This window comes from Lepidochelys olivacea, assembly GCF_965140295.1.
Source record: "Lepidochelys olivacea isolate rLepOli2 genome assembly, chromosome: 2".
Taxonomy (NCBI): domain Eukaryota; kingdom Metazoa; phylum Chordata; order Testudines; family Cheloniidae; genus Lepidochelys; species Lepidochelys olivacea.
This window is the reverse complement of record NC_140412.1, coordinates 1,643,021-1,658,189: the sequence shown is the minus strand read 5'-3', so window position 1 is coordinate 1,658,189 and position 15,169 is coordinate 1,643,021. Positions and strand designations below refer to the sequence as shown.

At 66.3% G+C, this 15,169-nt stretch overlaps 1 protein-coding gene across 1 annotated transcript in view; it reads left to right on the top strand.

The window, feature by feature from the left end:
* Nucleotides 1–2,694: 2,694 nt before the first annotated feature.
* Nucleotides 2,695–15,169, top strand: part of OPLAH (5-oxoprolinase, ATP-hydrolysing) — a gene marked incomplete at its 3' end in the record, with an annotated part of 50,466 nt that continues 37,991 nt past the window's right edge. The window contains 11 exon segments of the mRNA XM_084621792.1: nucleotides 2,695–3,614; nucleotides 4,555–4,746; nucleotides 8,023–8,088; nucleotides 8,091–8,127; nucleotides 8,419–8,542; nucleotides 8,872–9,067; nucleotides 9,476–9,641; nucleotides 9,908–10,046; nucleotides 11,653–11,720; nucleotides 11,801–12,069; nucleotides 12,666–12,778. Of these exon segments, the coding sequence (XP_084477918.1) occupies nucleotides 3,441–3,614; nucleotides 4,555–4,746; nucleotides 8,023–8,088; nucleotides 8,091–8,127; nucleotides 8,419–8,542; nucleotides 8,872–9,067; nucleotides 9,476–9,641; nucleotides 9,908–10,046; nucleotides 11,653–11,720; nucleotides 11,801–12,069; nucleotides 12,666–12,778 (1,544 nt within the window). The 5' untranslated portion in view covers nucleotides 2,695–3,440.

The following is a 15,169-nucleotide window of genomic DNA, read 5'->3' as shown; positions in this document are numbered from 1 at the left end:
CTAAAAGTGACAATTCTTCAACAAAAAAACTTCAAAAACAGACTCCAACGAGAGACTGCTGAATTGGAATTAATTTGCAAACTGGATACAATTAATTTAGGCTTGAATAGAGACTGGGAGTGGATGGATCATTACACAAAGTAAAACTATCACTCCTAAAGTCAGCATGTCCCTGACCTCTCTCTCCAGGGTTACAGCAACGTTCAGCTGGGTCAGTCCAGAGCCCAGAGCTCTCCAACCCTTCTCTAGTCCCAGTCCAGAAGCCCAGCACTTAACCCCACCTGGCCCCTGCTTTGTCCTTTGTCCTTGTTCCCCAGGAAACCTGGTCACCTGGCCTCCTCCTCAGCCCTTTGTTCTCCAGCTCATCACAGCTGGCTGGCATCCTGCGGAGCATTGGTCATCCATTGTCGTCAGTTGCTAGGTACCAAATGTCCAGGCAATTGGAGTGGCCATTGTCTTTTCCTGGCTCTCCATAGGGCCAGGCCTCAGACAGCCTGGCGTCAGTCACACCTGGATCTCTGCAAAGAGTAAACAACCTTTCCCCCCCACCCAGTTAATCATGCAGCACATAGGGGAAACTGAGGCACACACAATACTCATCCAAAATATTATGAAAAATTCCCACTCTGTCACAAGAGGATTGAAGGTTAGAGCATAGTCCATTCTGCTTGGCCCAGAGACCAGCCAAGCTGCAGTGAACCCTTGGTTCAAGTTCTGACTGCCCCCCTGTCTGACCTCCGCTGGCAGACTCCTGATGAGAGCCCAGACTGTTTCCTGCAGGCATTGGCCATTATCTTTGAAAACTCATGTCGATCGGAGGAAGTCCTAGATGACTGGTAAAAGGCTAATGTAGTGCCCATCTTTAAAAAAGGGAAGGAGGAGGATCCGGGGAACTACAGGCCAGTCAGCCTCACCTCAGTCCCTGGAAAAATCATGGAGTAGGTCCTCTAGGAATCAATTCTGAAGCACTTACACGAGAGGAAAGTGATCAGGAACAGTCAGCATGGATTCACCAAGGGCAAATCATGCCTGACTAATCTAATTGCCTTCTATGATGAGATAACTGGCTCTGTGGATGAGGGGAAAGCGGTGGACGTGTTGTTCCTTGACTTTAGCAAAGCTTTTGACACGGTCTCCCACAGTATTCTTGCCAGCAAGTTAAAGAAGTATGGGCTGGATGAATGGACTATAAGGTGGATAGAAAGCTGGCTAGATTGTCGGGCTCAACGGGTAGTGATCAATGGCTCCATGTCTAGTTGGCAGCCGGTATCAAGTGGAGTGCCCTAAGGGTTGTTCCTGGGGCCGGTTTTGTTCAATATCTTCATAAATGATCTGGAGGATGGTGTGGATTGCACCCTCAGCAAGTTTGCAGATGACACTAAACTGGGAGGAGAGGTAAATACGCTGGAGGGTAGGGATAGGATACAGAGGGACCTAGACAAATTGGAGGATTGGGCCAAAAGAAATCTGATGAGGTTCAACAAGGACAAGTGCAGAGTCTTGCACTTAGGACGGAAGAATCCCATGCACCGCTACAGACTAGGGACCGTTCTGCAGAAAAGGACCTAGGGGTTACAGTGCATGAGAAGCTAGATAGGAGTCAACAGTGTGCCCTTGTTGCCAAGAAGGCCAATGGCATTTTGGGATGTATAAGTAGGGGCATTGCCAGCAGATTGAGGGACATGATCGTTCCCCTCTATTCGGCATTGGTGAGGCCTCATCTGGAGTACTGTGTCCAGTTTTGGGCCCCACACTACAAGAAGGATGTGGAAAAATTGGAAAGAGTCCACCAGAGGGCAACAAAAATGATTAGGGGTCTGGAACACATGAGTTATGAGGAGAGGCTGAGGGAACTGGGGATGTTTAGTCTGCGGAAGAGAAGAATGAGGGGGGATTTGATAGCTGCTTTCAACTACCTGAAAGGAGGTTCCAAAGAGGATGGCTCTAGACTGTTCTCAGTGGTAGCAGATGACAGAACGAGGAGTAATGGTCTCAAGTTCCAGTGGGGAAGATTTAGGTTGGATATTAGGAAAAACTTTTTCATATGAGGGTGGTGAAAGACTAGGGAGGTTACTTAGGGAGGTTGTAGAATCTCCTTCCTTAGAAGATTTTGAGGTCAGGCTTGACAAAGCCCTGGCTGGGATGATTTAATTGAGGATCGGTCCTGTTTTGAGCAGGGGGTTGGACTAGATGACCTCCTGAGGTCCCTTCCAACCCTGATATTCTATGATTCTATGACTTGCCCCCCACCTCCCCAGTCCTTAGATCTTGAGCTGGGAGATTATTGTTCAGCTTCCCAAAGGAGAGGCTGGGAAGTCCATGTTGCTCTGGGGCATTGGTGGCTGGTATCAATGTCCTGGCAGTTGGATTTGCCACTGGCTTTTCAGAAGGTCCAGTGATATAGGGAACAAGACCCAGACAGCTGGGTGCCACCCACATCTGTGACTCCTCGCCTGCCTGGAGAGCAAACAGCTGTTTCCCACCCCCAGGTAACAATGCAGCACACAGGGGAAACTGAGGCACACACAAGCCTCAAAATTATTACCAAAAAGCCCACTTCATCGCACATCCTCAGCCATCCCTCCCCCTCCAATGCACCCCCACCCCAATCACCAGTGCTCCATTTCCACCCACTGCCTCAATGTCCCTCCAAACCCCTCCGCTCCTGCCCCTTTCCCCCTCCCAAACACGGATCACCGCGGCCCCCATTGGCACACGGGCTGCACGGGCTCAGACAGTTTCCTGCAGCGCATTGCACCGACCGGGCCGCTCCCGCAGCTGCCCTGGCTCCCGGTAACCCGCTCCGGGCGCCGGCTGGCCTCAGGCAGGGGACCCGGGCCGGGGCCAGGCGAGCCCCCTGCGCTCGGCGCTGCACTCGCGAATCGGTCGCGCAGCGGAGCCCAGCCCGTGCGGGCAGCGAGGGGCGAATTCTGGCCGGGACGCAGCGCCCCCTCGCGGCGTGGGCAGTCTCTCCAGGCCGGGCGGAGAAGCTCGCGTGGGCTGGAGCCGGCAGCGGGGCTCGGCAGCCGCAGCGGTCGAAGCGCAGACAAGCCCCAGGGAGAGCCCCGGGCGCTCCCGGGTCCGCCGGAGGGCGCAGCGCAGCCGCCCCCGCTGGTTCCCCCCATCCAGCCTCGCCCCCTTCCCATCCAGCCCCGCCGCCTGGGCTCCCCGGCCAGGCCACAGCCCAGCCCCCCGGGAGCCCAGCCCTCGGCCCCGCGCCGCGGCTCTCCGGTGCCAGGCGGCGCAGGGGCGGAGCAGGGGGCGGGGAGCGGCGCTGGGCCGGGCTAAGCCGGGGACCGGGAGCCGGACCCGGCCGCTCACCCCAGGGCTCGTGCGGTGCCCCCGCGGCTCCTTCTCCTCTGCCCGGCCCTCTGGCTCCGGGGCTACCCCGGCACTTCCCCTGCGGCTGCCCCCGGGCCGTGCCCCGCAGGGACCCAGCCATGGCCGTGCCAAGCCCCAGCAAGTTCCAGTTCGCCATCGACCGCGGTGGCACCTTCACCGACATCTTTGCCCGCTGCCCCGGGGGGCGCGTCCGCGTGATGAAGCTGCTGTCCGAGGACCCGGCCAACTACCGCGATGCGCCCACGGAAGGCATCCGCCGCATCCTGCAGGAGGTGAGGGGCCGGGCACGGGGCGGCTGGCAGTGCCGGGGGGAGCCGTTCACAGCCCTAGGATGGTCTTGGCTAGGAGCGGGCACTGACCCCAGGGGCTCCGGAGGCAGAGATGCCCAGCCCCCTGGCTGGCAGCTGCATGCGCTGGCCCGGGCGCCGGGGGGCATGGTGGGGCGCAGACGCTGCGCTGGAGCACCCCAGTGGGCCCGTTCACTCCCCGCGGTCCGTTTGGCTCCTTTCCCCCCCGAGGCCCCGGTCAGCCCAGCGCACCGCCCAGGCCAGGAATGCACCTCAGCAGATCGGAGCGGGCGCCGTCTGACCAGCATCCTGCCCCCGGCGGCAGCCAAATTGGCCCCAATAGCCCGGAGCAGACTGGGCAGCCTCTCGCCCTGTCTGTCTCTTGCACGTCCCGCTGCCAGGATCGCAGCAGCATCCAGGCAGCCCGCATCCTGCCTGTGGCTCTGGCCCCGCAGAGTGAGCCTGGCCCATCTGGGAGGGGGTGGCCGTTTCTCCCTGGCCCAGCTGGGTTTGATGCAGGAAGGGGGCGCGGTGTGTGACACCCTGCGGGAGGCGCTCTCCTGACAGATCTGTCATGGTGGGGGCCCAGCACCCCCTGTTCTCCCTAAGGGGGTGCTGCCTGGCCTGGCTTTGCCTGAGGGAGGGGAGACCTTGGTTGTGCTGGGTCATGGCTCATGAAGGGCCCCCAAGGTTAGAGCCCTGGGCTGGGAAGCCAGGCTCCTGGGGTGTTTCCAGCTCTTCCACTGGCTCGCTGGATCACCTTGAACCAGTTCCTTCCCCTCTGAGCCTCAATTTCCCCATCAGCACTCTGGGGACAGTGACTCCCTTCTCCTGGGCTCATGGGCATGAGATGATCTGAGCTCCATGGAGGGGTGTTACTGGCTGTGGGAGGAGAGTGCCCCACAGTGACAGGAGCTTCCCCCAGGAATGCGGCATTCCCTTTCCCTGCGACCGCCCCCTGGACACATCGCAGATAGAGTGGATCCGCATGGGGACCACGGTGGCCACCAACGCCCTGCTGGAGCGCAAGGGGGAGCGGATTGCCCTGCTGATCACCAAGGGCTTCCGGGATCTCCTGCACATCGGCAACCAGGCTCGGCCCAGAATCTTTGATCTGGTGAGTCCCCAGCCCTGCCTCCTGTCTGTGTGCCTCTCCTGGGCCAGGCTGCTACTGCTGACATGACTTTGTATGGCCTTGGGTGCCAAGTGTGGCCAGGGCAAGGAGCTCCTGGGTCCAGGAGCATCTGGAATCTGGGCAGGATTCTCCTGCATGCTCTGTCTCTGAGTAAACCAGCCCCCCACTGCCCTCAGGGCCCCTTTCCCACATGCCAGGGGCAGCCGGGCAGGGCGGGGTATGTGCTGCACCTGAATCCAGCACGTGAGGCCCTGGGGGAGTCGCCCTTCGGGAGGGCCCTGTCCACTGACCCAGAGGATGTCCTTGGGAACCCAGTGCAAGGGGCCCATTGTTTGGAAGAAGCCTGGACTGGATTCCTCAGCTAATCTCTGGCTGCAGTACCCGCCCCCCTTTCTCTGCACTTGGCTGGCTGTGGGGCCACGTGGCAGCTGCGGCTGCTCCATCCCTCCCCACAGACCCTCCCAACTCTTGCTGGCAGTGGCTTTCCCCTGAGGCTCCCCTGCACTTTGTACATGGCCTGGATTGAGCCTTTAATCCCTGGAAAAAGAAGAGGAGGACTTGTGGCACCTTAGAGACTAACCAATTTATCTGAGCATCAGCTTTTATGAGCTACAGCTCACTGCATCCGATGCATCCCAGAGAGCCCCAGTCCAGGCGCCTCCCTCACTGAGCACCCAGGGGTGGGGGTGGGGGTGGGGGGGCAGGGCGGGTGTGTCCTGGCTGTCGGCTCTGGTGTCTGTTCTAGATGGGAGGGTCTAGACTAAGCCACTGACTTCCTCCTGATGTGCCTCCCTTTGGGTACGTCCACACAGCAAACACAGCCAACAGCAAACACAGCCGCGGCAGCAAGCCTTGGTGCTGGTCAGCTGACTCGGGCCCCCGGGCTCCTCACACAGTGTAGACGTTTGGCCTTGGGCTGAAGGCTAGGAATCGAGACCCCCCTGTCCCACCTCTGCTGGGTCTCAGGGCCTGGCTGCAGCCCGAGCAGGCATAGTGCGGCCCAAGGCAGCTGCCCCAGGTCCTGAGATGGTGCCGCGGGTGTTTTGCTGTGTAGATGTGCCTTTAGCCTCTCTGGGGCAAGAGGGGTTAAACCAGGGGTGGGCAAACTTTTTGGCCTGAGGGCCGCATCGGGTTTCAAGAAATTGTATGGAGGGCCAGATAGGGGAGACTGTGCCTCCCCAAACAGCCAGGCGTGGCCCGGCTCCTGCCACCTATCCAACCCCCCTTGCTTCTCGCCCCCTGATGGCCCCCCCCAGGACTCCTGCCCCATCCAACCCCCGCATTCTCTGTCCCCTGACGCCCACCCCTCCGGGACCCCTGCCCCATCCACCCCTCCCTGTCCCCTGACTGCCCCCAGAACCCCCGCCCCTGAATGCCCCCGCCGCCCGTTCAACCCCCCCTCTCCTTCCTGACTGCCTACCCCTGGGACCCCTGCCCCCATTCAACCCCTCTGTTCCCTGCCCTCTGACTGTTCTGACCCCTATCACACCCCTGCCCACCACCCCGACCTCCCCTGCCCTCTATTCAACCCCCCGCTCTCTGCCCCCTCACCGCGCCGCCCAGAGCACTAGGACAGGCAGCCACGCCGCCCGTCTGGAGCTAGCCACTGACCGTGCCGCACAGAGACCAGGTCAGGCAGCCAGGCCGCACAGCACACACCGGGTCAGGCCGGGCTCTGCAGCTGCACTGCCCCAGGAGCTCGCCACCCCCCTCCCAGAGCATCGCGACGGTGGCCTAGTGAGCTGAGGCTGAGGAAGGGGGAACAGCAGGGGAGGGGCCAGGGATAGCTTCCCAGGCCAGGAGCTCAGGGGCCGGGCAGGAGGGTGTCCCGGCGTCCCCGGGTGATGCTCTGGAACTGCTCCCTATGAAGCCAGCAGGACTCTGGGGAGGTCTCCTCTCTGGGAGCAGCCTGTCTTCAGGACACAGAGCTCAACCGGCTTCCCCCTTCCTGGGTCTGACCTCGGAGCATTCAGCCTCCTCTGCCCCTCCATGCGCATCCCACAGCGAGTCCGCTCAGGTGGGGTCCTGGGGAAGCCAGAGGGTCCTGACCCCCAACTCTGCAGTCAGACGTGACTCTCAGCCAGCCAGTAAAAAGGAGGTTTATTAGACGACAGGAACATGGTCTAACACAGAGCTTGTAGGTGCAGAGAACAGGACCCCTCAGCTGGGTCCATTTTGCGGGGCAGTGAGCCAGACAACCACGCCTGCACTTCACTCCATGTCCTGGCCAGCCCCAAACTGAAACTCCCTCCAGCCTCTCCTCCCCTGGGCTTTGTCCCTTTCCCGGGCCAGGAGGTCACCGGATTCCTTTGTTCTCCAACCCTTTAGCTCTCACCTTGCAGGGGGGAAGGGCCAGGCCATCAGTTGCCAGGAAACAGGGTGTCGGCCATTCTCTGTGTCCAGACCCCTGTGGACACCTGCCCTCTAGGGCTCTGCAGTGATCATACACCCTTATCCCACCCCCTAGATACTTAAGAACTGCGTAGGGGAAACTGAGGCACCCCCACACTATTCAGAGGAAACATTAAGAACAGTCCCGCTTCGTCACAGAGGGTCTTGTGGGCTGGGCTGTAGTTTGCTCACCCAGGTGTGACAGTGCCCTGGGACGCTGTGTTGGGAGAGAGCGATCAGAGTCCCGGAGCCCTGCACAGCTGTTCCTGGTGGGGCCCTGATTGACTGCAGCAAGGAGCCGGGTTTGGGGGGCGGGAGGCGCCTCCAGGACCACCTGGAAGAGGGGAGGAAATGAGGCTACTGAGGCTGAACCGGGGGCCTCACAGGCCAGGGGCTGGGCTGAGTCAGAGAGTCCTGGCGGGAGCAGGGCCTGGGGCTTGGCCCCTCTCCTGGGGCGGGCGGGTGGTGGGCAGGGAGCCCACCCCAGTGGGCGGGAGTTGTGGGGAGCTGGGGCAGCGCAGAGAGACCTGGGTCAGTGGGGTGCGGCAGGACGTGGCGGGCGGGGCTGCACAGACAGCAGCCTCACACCGGGAGCGGGGACCCCAATGCACCCCCCCAGCCCCCGAGGGTTAGAGGGGTGGGGGGTGGCAGCAGGGGATCAGAAGTGATGGAGTGAACTGCAGCAAGGCGGGGGAGGATCAGCCCCCCAGCCACTTCGCCCTGGCGGCCACCTGGGGGTGGGCGGGACAAGAGCCAATCCCTGGGTCTGCCCCAGACCATGCGGGGGCGCGTGCGACTGGCCCTGCCCTAGGGCTGATCTCCACACTCCAGCCTGGCAGTGACCAGGCCCCTCTGTCGGGTCCCCAGGAGGTGGCAATGCCCGAGGTGCTGTATGAGGAGGTGGTCGAGGTGGACGAGCGGCTGATCCTGCACCACGCCAGCTGCCAGCTCCCCGGGGCCGACCCCAGCCAGGTGCTCCCAGGTTGGTGTTTGGAGCCAGGCGGAGGGGGGAGGTCAGGGCCGGCTGGACCCGGCCCGCTGCGTACCCAGAGCAGCGCCATGGAGGGGGTTCAGCTCGTGTCCCTTTGGTGTCTCCCCAATTACCCCTCCCCTCCCCCCCCGCTCTCTGTCCTCAGCCAGTCCCCTCCCCACATTGCCCTGCTCTCTGCCCCATGGCCTCTGCGGGGGGGTGGGGGGGAAGCAGGATTGGGGATGCGGTTTGCGGGCGTGGGCCCCTCTACCGTGGCTCCATCCCCTCCCCAGGCGTGGTGGGGGATTCGCTGGTGGTGCAGCGCCCCGTGGACCTGGCCGCGCTGCGGAGAGACCTGCAGCGGCTGTTGACGCAGGGGATCCGGAGCCTGGCCGTGGTGCTCCTGCACTCCTATGCGTGAGTTCCTCCGGGGGGGTGCTGGGCCCCACCCCACTCGCGGTGCTCAGAGCCAGTCGGGGCTGGAGCCTGCACCTCCAAAACCTGGGGAACAGGTCAGCCTGGTGCACCCCCACGCTGGGCACCGCACCCGGCTTGGTGCCCACCAGCGCCCCTGCTCAGCTGCTCGCATGGCCCTGCCCCAGGGGGCTGGGGACTCTCCTGTCTGGCTTTGGGTGCGGGTGCCTTGCTCTGGGGAAACTGGCGCCCCGCTGATTGCCGTATGGCTGGGGCAGCCCCGGCCCCACGGCTCTCCCCAGTCCCCTGACTCTTCTCTTTCTCCCTGGCAGCTGGCCAGCCCATGAGCAGCAAGTGGGGGCACTGGCCCAGGAGCTGGGCTTCCAGCACGTGTCTCTGTCATCCTCGGTGATGCCCATGGTGCGGGTGGTGCCACGCGGGTACACCGCCTGTGCCGATGCCTACCTGACCCCCTGCATTCGCCGCTACCTCGATGGCTTCTGCGCCAGCTTCACCCAGCAACTCCAGGTGAGCATGACGGCACATTGCCTCCAGGGCCTGCCATGCCCTGATTGCCCCAGCGGCTGGGCGGGCGTTGCCCTGAACAGCCCCCTGGCGCTGCCCCACTGACCCAGGCAGACGTGGCTCTTCTCGCCTCCCCACACGGCCACCCCCGCTCCGCCACATGGACTCCTCTGCTCCCCTCTTCTGTGCCTGGTCCGTGTCCCCATGCCAGGGCCCTCTCCCTGCCTGGGGCACGTCCCAGAGCCCCTCACCTGGCTCCAGCCTCTGTCCCAGGGCCCGTCCCGGTTCTGCTGGCCTTGTGAACCTGGCTGGGGACCCTGGTTCCCGTTCTGCCTCCTGCCCTCGGTCCATGCAGGGCCCCTCATCCCACCTGGCTCCAGGCTCACCTGCTCTCTCTGGCTCCCTCTGCAGGACACCCAGGTGCTCTTCATGCGCTCCGACGGGGGCCTGACCCCCATGGGGCAGTTCAGTGGCTCCCGGGCCATCCTGTCTGGCCCCGCTGGCGGCGTTGTGGGCTACGCGATCACCACCTACAACCAGGAGGACAGGCAGCCTGTGATCGGCTTTGACATGGGAGGTGGGTGCGGCATGCAGGGGGGTCTCTCCCTGTGACTGGGGAGGGTCTGAGCTCCTTTGCACATGGCAGGGGGATGCTGGCTCCCCCAGATGGACTCCCCCAGGGCAGGTGAGGCCCGGCGCTGGGAGGGCGGGCGGGGAAGCTGGGATGTTGCCCTGCCCCGGGCAGGCTGCAGGCCCTGGGGACGGAGCCGGCTGCATGGAGCCAGCTCGGAGCCAGGCCCTGGCTGGGGCCTGGGGCAAGCGGCTGAGCTGTGACTCCCGCAGGCACCTCGACGGATGTCAGCCGCTACGCTGGCGAGTACGAGCATGTCTTCGAGGCGACCACAGCTGGGATCAGCATCCAGGCCCCCCAGCTGGACATCAACACCGTGGCGGCCGGCGGCGGCTCCATGCTCTTCTTCCGGTGGGTGCCTGCCTGCGGCCGTGCCCCCGCACAGCCCCTTCCCTGGCCTGCCGCTCCTGGGGAGCCTTCCCCCAGCGGTGGGGTTCAGGGACCCTGGCTGGCTTGGGGGGGCTCGAACAGCCAGTCCTGCTGCTGTGGCCCCCTGACTCCCCTTACAAAGGGGGTGAGCCTCCCACAGCCCTCAGTGGCACCCACTCCAGGCCTAGCAGCCCCAGTCCTGCTTGTGGGCCGGGAGAGGGCCCCCGAGCGCGGGGTTGGGGCTGGGAGCCGAATGGCAAGGGCACTGTGGGCTGGCTCTGGGGGTGCTTTGCCTGCTGCTCAAGGGACTGTTTGGGCCTTGCGCTCTGACGTTCCTGGCCCGAGGGGCTGTGCTTGTCTGAGCTTCAGCATCCGGCCCCTGGACATCGGCCACTCGTGGCTCGCAGCAGAGCTGGCCTGGTTCTGGCCCCGTCCCGGCTCCTTCTCCCCTCCCCACAGCTAAGCAGTGTCAGGGCAGCTCTGAGACCTACACACGCTCGGCTACTGCTGGGAGCAGTGCTGCACCCCATTTCCCCCCAAAAGGGGGCACTCTCCCCTGCGTCAGCGCAGACCCCAATGCCCCTGCCTGGCGCTAGGGGCGTGTGCTGCCGGGGGGGGCCTCAGTAGGGGGCGCTCTCCCCCGGGTCTGACCCCAATGCCCCTGCCTGGCGCTAGGGGCGTGTGCTGCCGGGCGGGAGGGGCTCAGTAGGGGGCGCTCTCCCCTGGGTCTGACCCTGATGCCCCAGCCTGGCGCTAGGGGCGTGTGCTGCCGGGCGGGGGGGGCTCAGTAGGGGGCGCTCTCCCCCGGGTCTGACCCCAATGCCCCTGCCTGGTGCTAGGGGCGTGTGCTGCCGGGGGGGGGGCCTCAGTAGGGGGCGCTCTCCCCCGGGTCTGACCCTGATGCCCCAGCCTGGCGCTAGGGGCGTGTGCTGCCGGGCGGGGGGGGCTCAGTAGGGGGCGCTCTCCTCTGGGTCTGACCCTGATGCCCCAGCCTGGCGCTAGGGGCGTGTGCTGCCGGGCGGGGGGGGCTCAGTAGGGGGCGCTCTCCCCTGGGTCTGACCCTGATGCCCCAGCCTGGCGCTAGGGGCGTGTGCTGCCGGGGGGGGGGCTCAGTAGGGGGCGCTCTCCCCCGGGTTTGTCTCCGATGCCCCAGCCTGGCGCTAGGGGCGTGTGCTGCCGAGCGGGGGGGGCTCAGTAGGGGGCGCTCTCCCCCGGGTTTGTCTCCGATGCCCCAGCCTGGCGCTAGGGGCATGTGCTGCCGGGCGGGAGGGCTCAGTAGGGGGCGCTCTCCCCCGGGTCTGACCCCGATGCCCCAGCCTGGCGCTAGGGGCATGTAACGGGGCTCCTGACCCTTTGTGTTCATTGGAGATCTCCTGGTACTTCCCGGGGCTGGCGCGTGACCCGCACTGTCCCTGCCTGGGTCTGATCTAGGTCACTCTTTTCCTTCCTCTTGCCCATGTGCCCTCAGCTGGGCACAGGGTTCTCCTTCACTCCCTGCCCCAAACTGCAGGGCGATGCCGCTGCATGGGCCTCCCGTGCCTGCCCGGGGCCGTGCTGCAGTAACGCCTCCTCCTTCTCTCCCCACCAGGTCCGGGCTGTTTGTGGTTGGTCCTGAGTCCGCGGGGGCCCATCCTGGCCCCGCCTCCTACAGGAAGGGTGAGGCCGGGGCTCTGCTGTGCCGGGGCGTGTCTGGGTGGGCTGGCGAGTGGCAGCGACTGACCCCCTTGTCTTTGCAGGGGGGCCCCTGACAGTGACTGATGCCAACCTTTGTCTGGGCCGCCTGCTGCCCCATTACTTCCCCCACATCTTTGGGCCGGGTGAGGACCAGCCGCTCTCGCGGGACGCCGCCCTGCAGGGCTTCCAGGAGCTCACTGCCCGCGTGAATGCCTTCCCGGCCAGCCAGGCGCCGGGCCCCCACCCCTCTCTCACTGTGGAGGAGGTGGCCATGGGCTTCATCCAGGTGGCCAACGAGGCCATGTGCCGGCCCATCCGCTCCCTGACCCAGGTAGGGGCAGGGCAGTGCTGCAGCCCATCAGCCCCAGGATGGTGACATCTGCCCCCTCGTCTCCGCGGAGCTGGCAGGGCATCTCCCCCCACCCCGGGAAAATGCCCAGGAGTCCCCCACCCCTGCTCCCATGCCGGCACTGGGAGCAGAGCCAGGGGCTGTTCATGGACAGCTCCTGGCTCTGCCGGGGCCCCGGCGCTCCCCGGTGTTACGCGCAGTGCTGAGCCCAGGGGAAGGCTCAGGCCAGGCTGGTGACTCTGGCCAAGTGCAGCCCCATCCTGCCTGCGGGTGAGAGAAGGTTCCCCAGGACTTGTTCCTGGGGGTGGGGAAGGTTTCCTGGGGCTCGCTCTCAGTTCCCTGGCTGGGGGTGGGGGTGGTTCCTGGCTCTTGCCAGGGGGGCTCAGTTCCTGGGGGTGGGGGCAGGTTCCCTGGGTCCGCTCCGGGGCGGGGAGCTCGGTTCCCCGGGGGGGTTGGTTCCCTGGGTCTCGCCTGGGCAGGGGGCCTCTGTTTGCCGGAAGAGGGGTTGGGTCCCTGAGCCGGGGTGGGGGGGCTCGGTTTGATGTCCCTGTGGGTGACGCTTCCTCTGGTTCTGGTAGGCGAGGGGCCACGATACCTCGCACCACGTGCTGGCCTGCTTCGGGGGTGCAGGAGGGCAGCACGCCTGCGCCATTGCCCGTGCGCTGGGCATGAAGAGGGTGTTCATTCACAAGTACGTACCGGGGAGCTGGGGCAGGCGCTGGGAGTGGGGGGCTGGGGGGAGCTGGGTGCTGGGAGTGGGGGGACGGGGGGAGAAGGGCCGGGCGCTGGGAGTGGGGGGATGGGGGAAGCAGGACCAGGTGCTGGGAGTGGGGGACAGGGGGAGCTGGGCCGGGTGCTGGGAGCGGGGGGACGGGGGGAGCTGGGCCGGGCACTGAGCGGGGGGACGGGGGGAGCTGGGCCGGGCACTGGGAGTGGGGGGACGGGGGGAGCTGGGCCGGGCGCTGGGAGTGGGGGGACGGGGGGAGCTGGGCCGGGCGCTGGGAATGGGGGGACGGGGGGAGCTGGGCCAGGCGCTGGGAGTGGGGGGACGGGGGGAGCTGGGAAGGGCGCTGGGAGTGGGGTGATGGGGGGAGCTGGGCTGGGCACTGAGTGGGGGAACCTGGGGGGAACTGGGCCGGGCGCTGGGAGTGGGGTGACAGGGGGAGCTGGGACGGGTGCTGGGAGTGGGGGGACGGGGGGAGAAGGGCCGGGCGCTGGGAATGGGGGGATGGGGGGAGCTGGGCTGGGCACTGAGCGGGGGAACCTTGGGGGAACTGGGCCGGGTGCTGGGAGTGGGGGGAGCAGGGCTGGGCGCTGGGGGTAGGGGAAGCTGGGCCGGGCGTTGGGGATGGGGGGAGCAGGGCCGGGCGCTGGGAGTGGGGGGACGGGGGGAGCTGGGACGGGCCCTGGGAGTGGGGGGACGGGGGGAGCTGGGACGGGTGCTGGGAATGGGGGGATGGGGGCAGCTGGGCTGGGCACTGAGCGGGGGAACCTGCGGGGAGCTTGGCCGGGTGCTGGGAGTGGGGGGACGGGGGGAGAAGGGCCGGGCGCTGGGAATGGGGGGATGGGGGGAGCTGGGCTGGGCACTGAGCGGGGGAACCTGGGGGGAGCTGGGCCGGGTGCTGGGAGTGGGGGGAGCAGGGCTGGGCGCTGGGGGTAGGGGAAGCTGGGCCGGGCGCTGGGAGTGGGGGGATGGGGGGAGCAGGGCCGGGCGCTGGGAGTGGGGAGACGGGGGGAGCAGGGCCGGGCGCTGAGCGTGGGAACCTGGGGGGAGCTGGGCTGGGTGCTGGGAGTGGGGGGACGGGGGGAGAAGGGCCGGGCGCTGGGAGTGGGGGGAGCAGGGCTGGGCGCTGGGAGTGGGGGGACAGGGGGAGCTGGGCCGGGCGCTGGGAGTGGGGTGACAGGGGGAGCTGGGCCGGGCGCTGGGAGTGGGGGGACAGGGGGAGCAGGGCCGGGCGCTGGGAGTGGGGAGACGGGGGGAGCTGGGCCGGGCGCTGGGAATGGGGGGATGGGGGGAGCTGGGCCGGGCACTGAGCGGGGGAATCTGGGGGGAACTGGGCCGGGTTTTGGGAGTGGGGGGAGCAGGGCTGGGCGCTGGGGGTAGGGGAAGCTGGGCCGGGCGCTGGGAGTGGGGGGACGGGGGGAGCAGGGCCGGGCGCTGGGAGTGGGGAGACGGGGGGAGCTGGGCCGGGCACTGAGCGTGGGAACCTGGGGGGAGCTGGGACGGGTGCTGGGAGTGGGGGGACGGGGGGAGAAGGGCCGGGCGCTGGGAATAGGGGGATGGGGGGAGCTGGGCTGGGCACTGAGCGGGGGAACCTGGGGGGAGCTGGGCTGGGCGCTGGGGGTAGGGGAAGCTGGGCCGGGCGCTGGGAGTGGGGAGACGGGGGGAGCTGGGCCGGGCGCTGGGAGTGGGGGGACGGGGGGAGCAGGGCCGGGCGCTGGGAGTGGGGGGAGCAGGGCTGGGCGCTGGGGGTAGGGGGAGCAGGGCCGGGCGCTGGGAGTGGGGAGACGGGGGGAGAAGGGCCGGGTGCTGGGAGTGGGGGGACGGGGGGAGAAGGGCCGGGCGCTGGGAATGGGGGTATGGGGGGAGCTGGGCTGGGCACTGAGCGGGGGAACCTTGGGGGAACTGGGCCGGGTGCTGGGAGTGGGGGGAGCAGGGCTGGGCGCTGGGGGTAGGGGAAGCTGGGCAGGGCGCTGGGAGTGGGGGGAGCAGGGCTGGGCGCTGGGAGTGGGGGGACGGGGGGAGCTGGGACGGGCCCTGGGAGTGGGGGGACGGGGGGAGCTGGGACGGGTGCTGGGAATGGGGGGATGGGGGCAGCTGGGCTGGGCACTGAGCGGGGGAACCTGGGGGGAGCTTGGCCGGGTGCTGGGAGTTGGGGGACGGGGGGAGAAGGGCCGGGCGCTGGGAATGGGGGGATGGGGGGAGCTGGGCTGGGCACTGAGCGGGGGAACCTGGGGGGAGCTGGGCCGGGTGCTGGGAGTGGGGGGAGCAGGGCTGGGCGCTGGGGGTAGGGGAAGCTGGGCCGGGCGCTGGGAGTGGGGGGATGGGGGGAGCAGGGCCGGGCGCTGGGAGTGGGGAGAC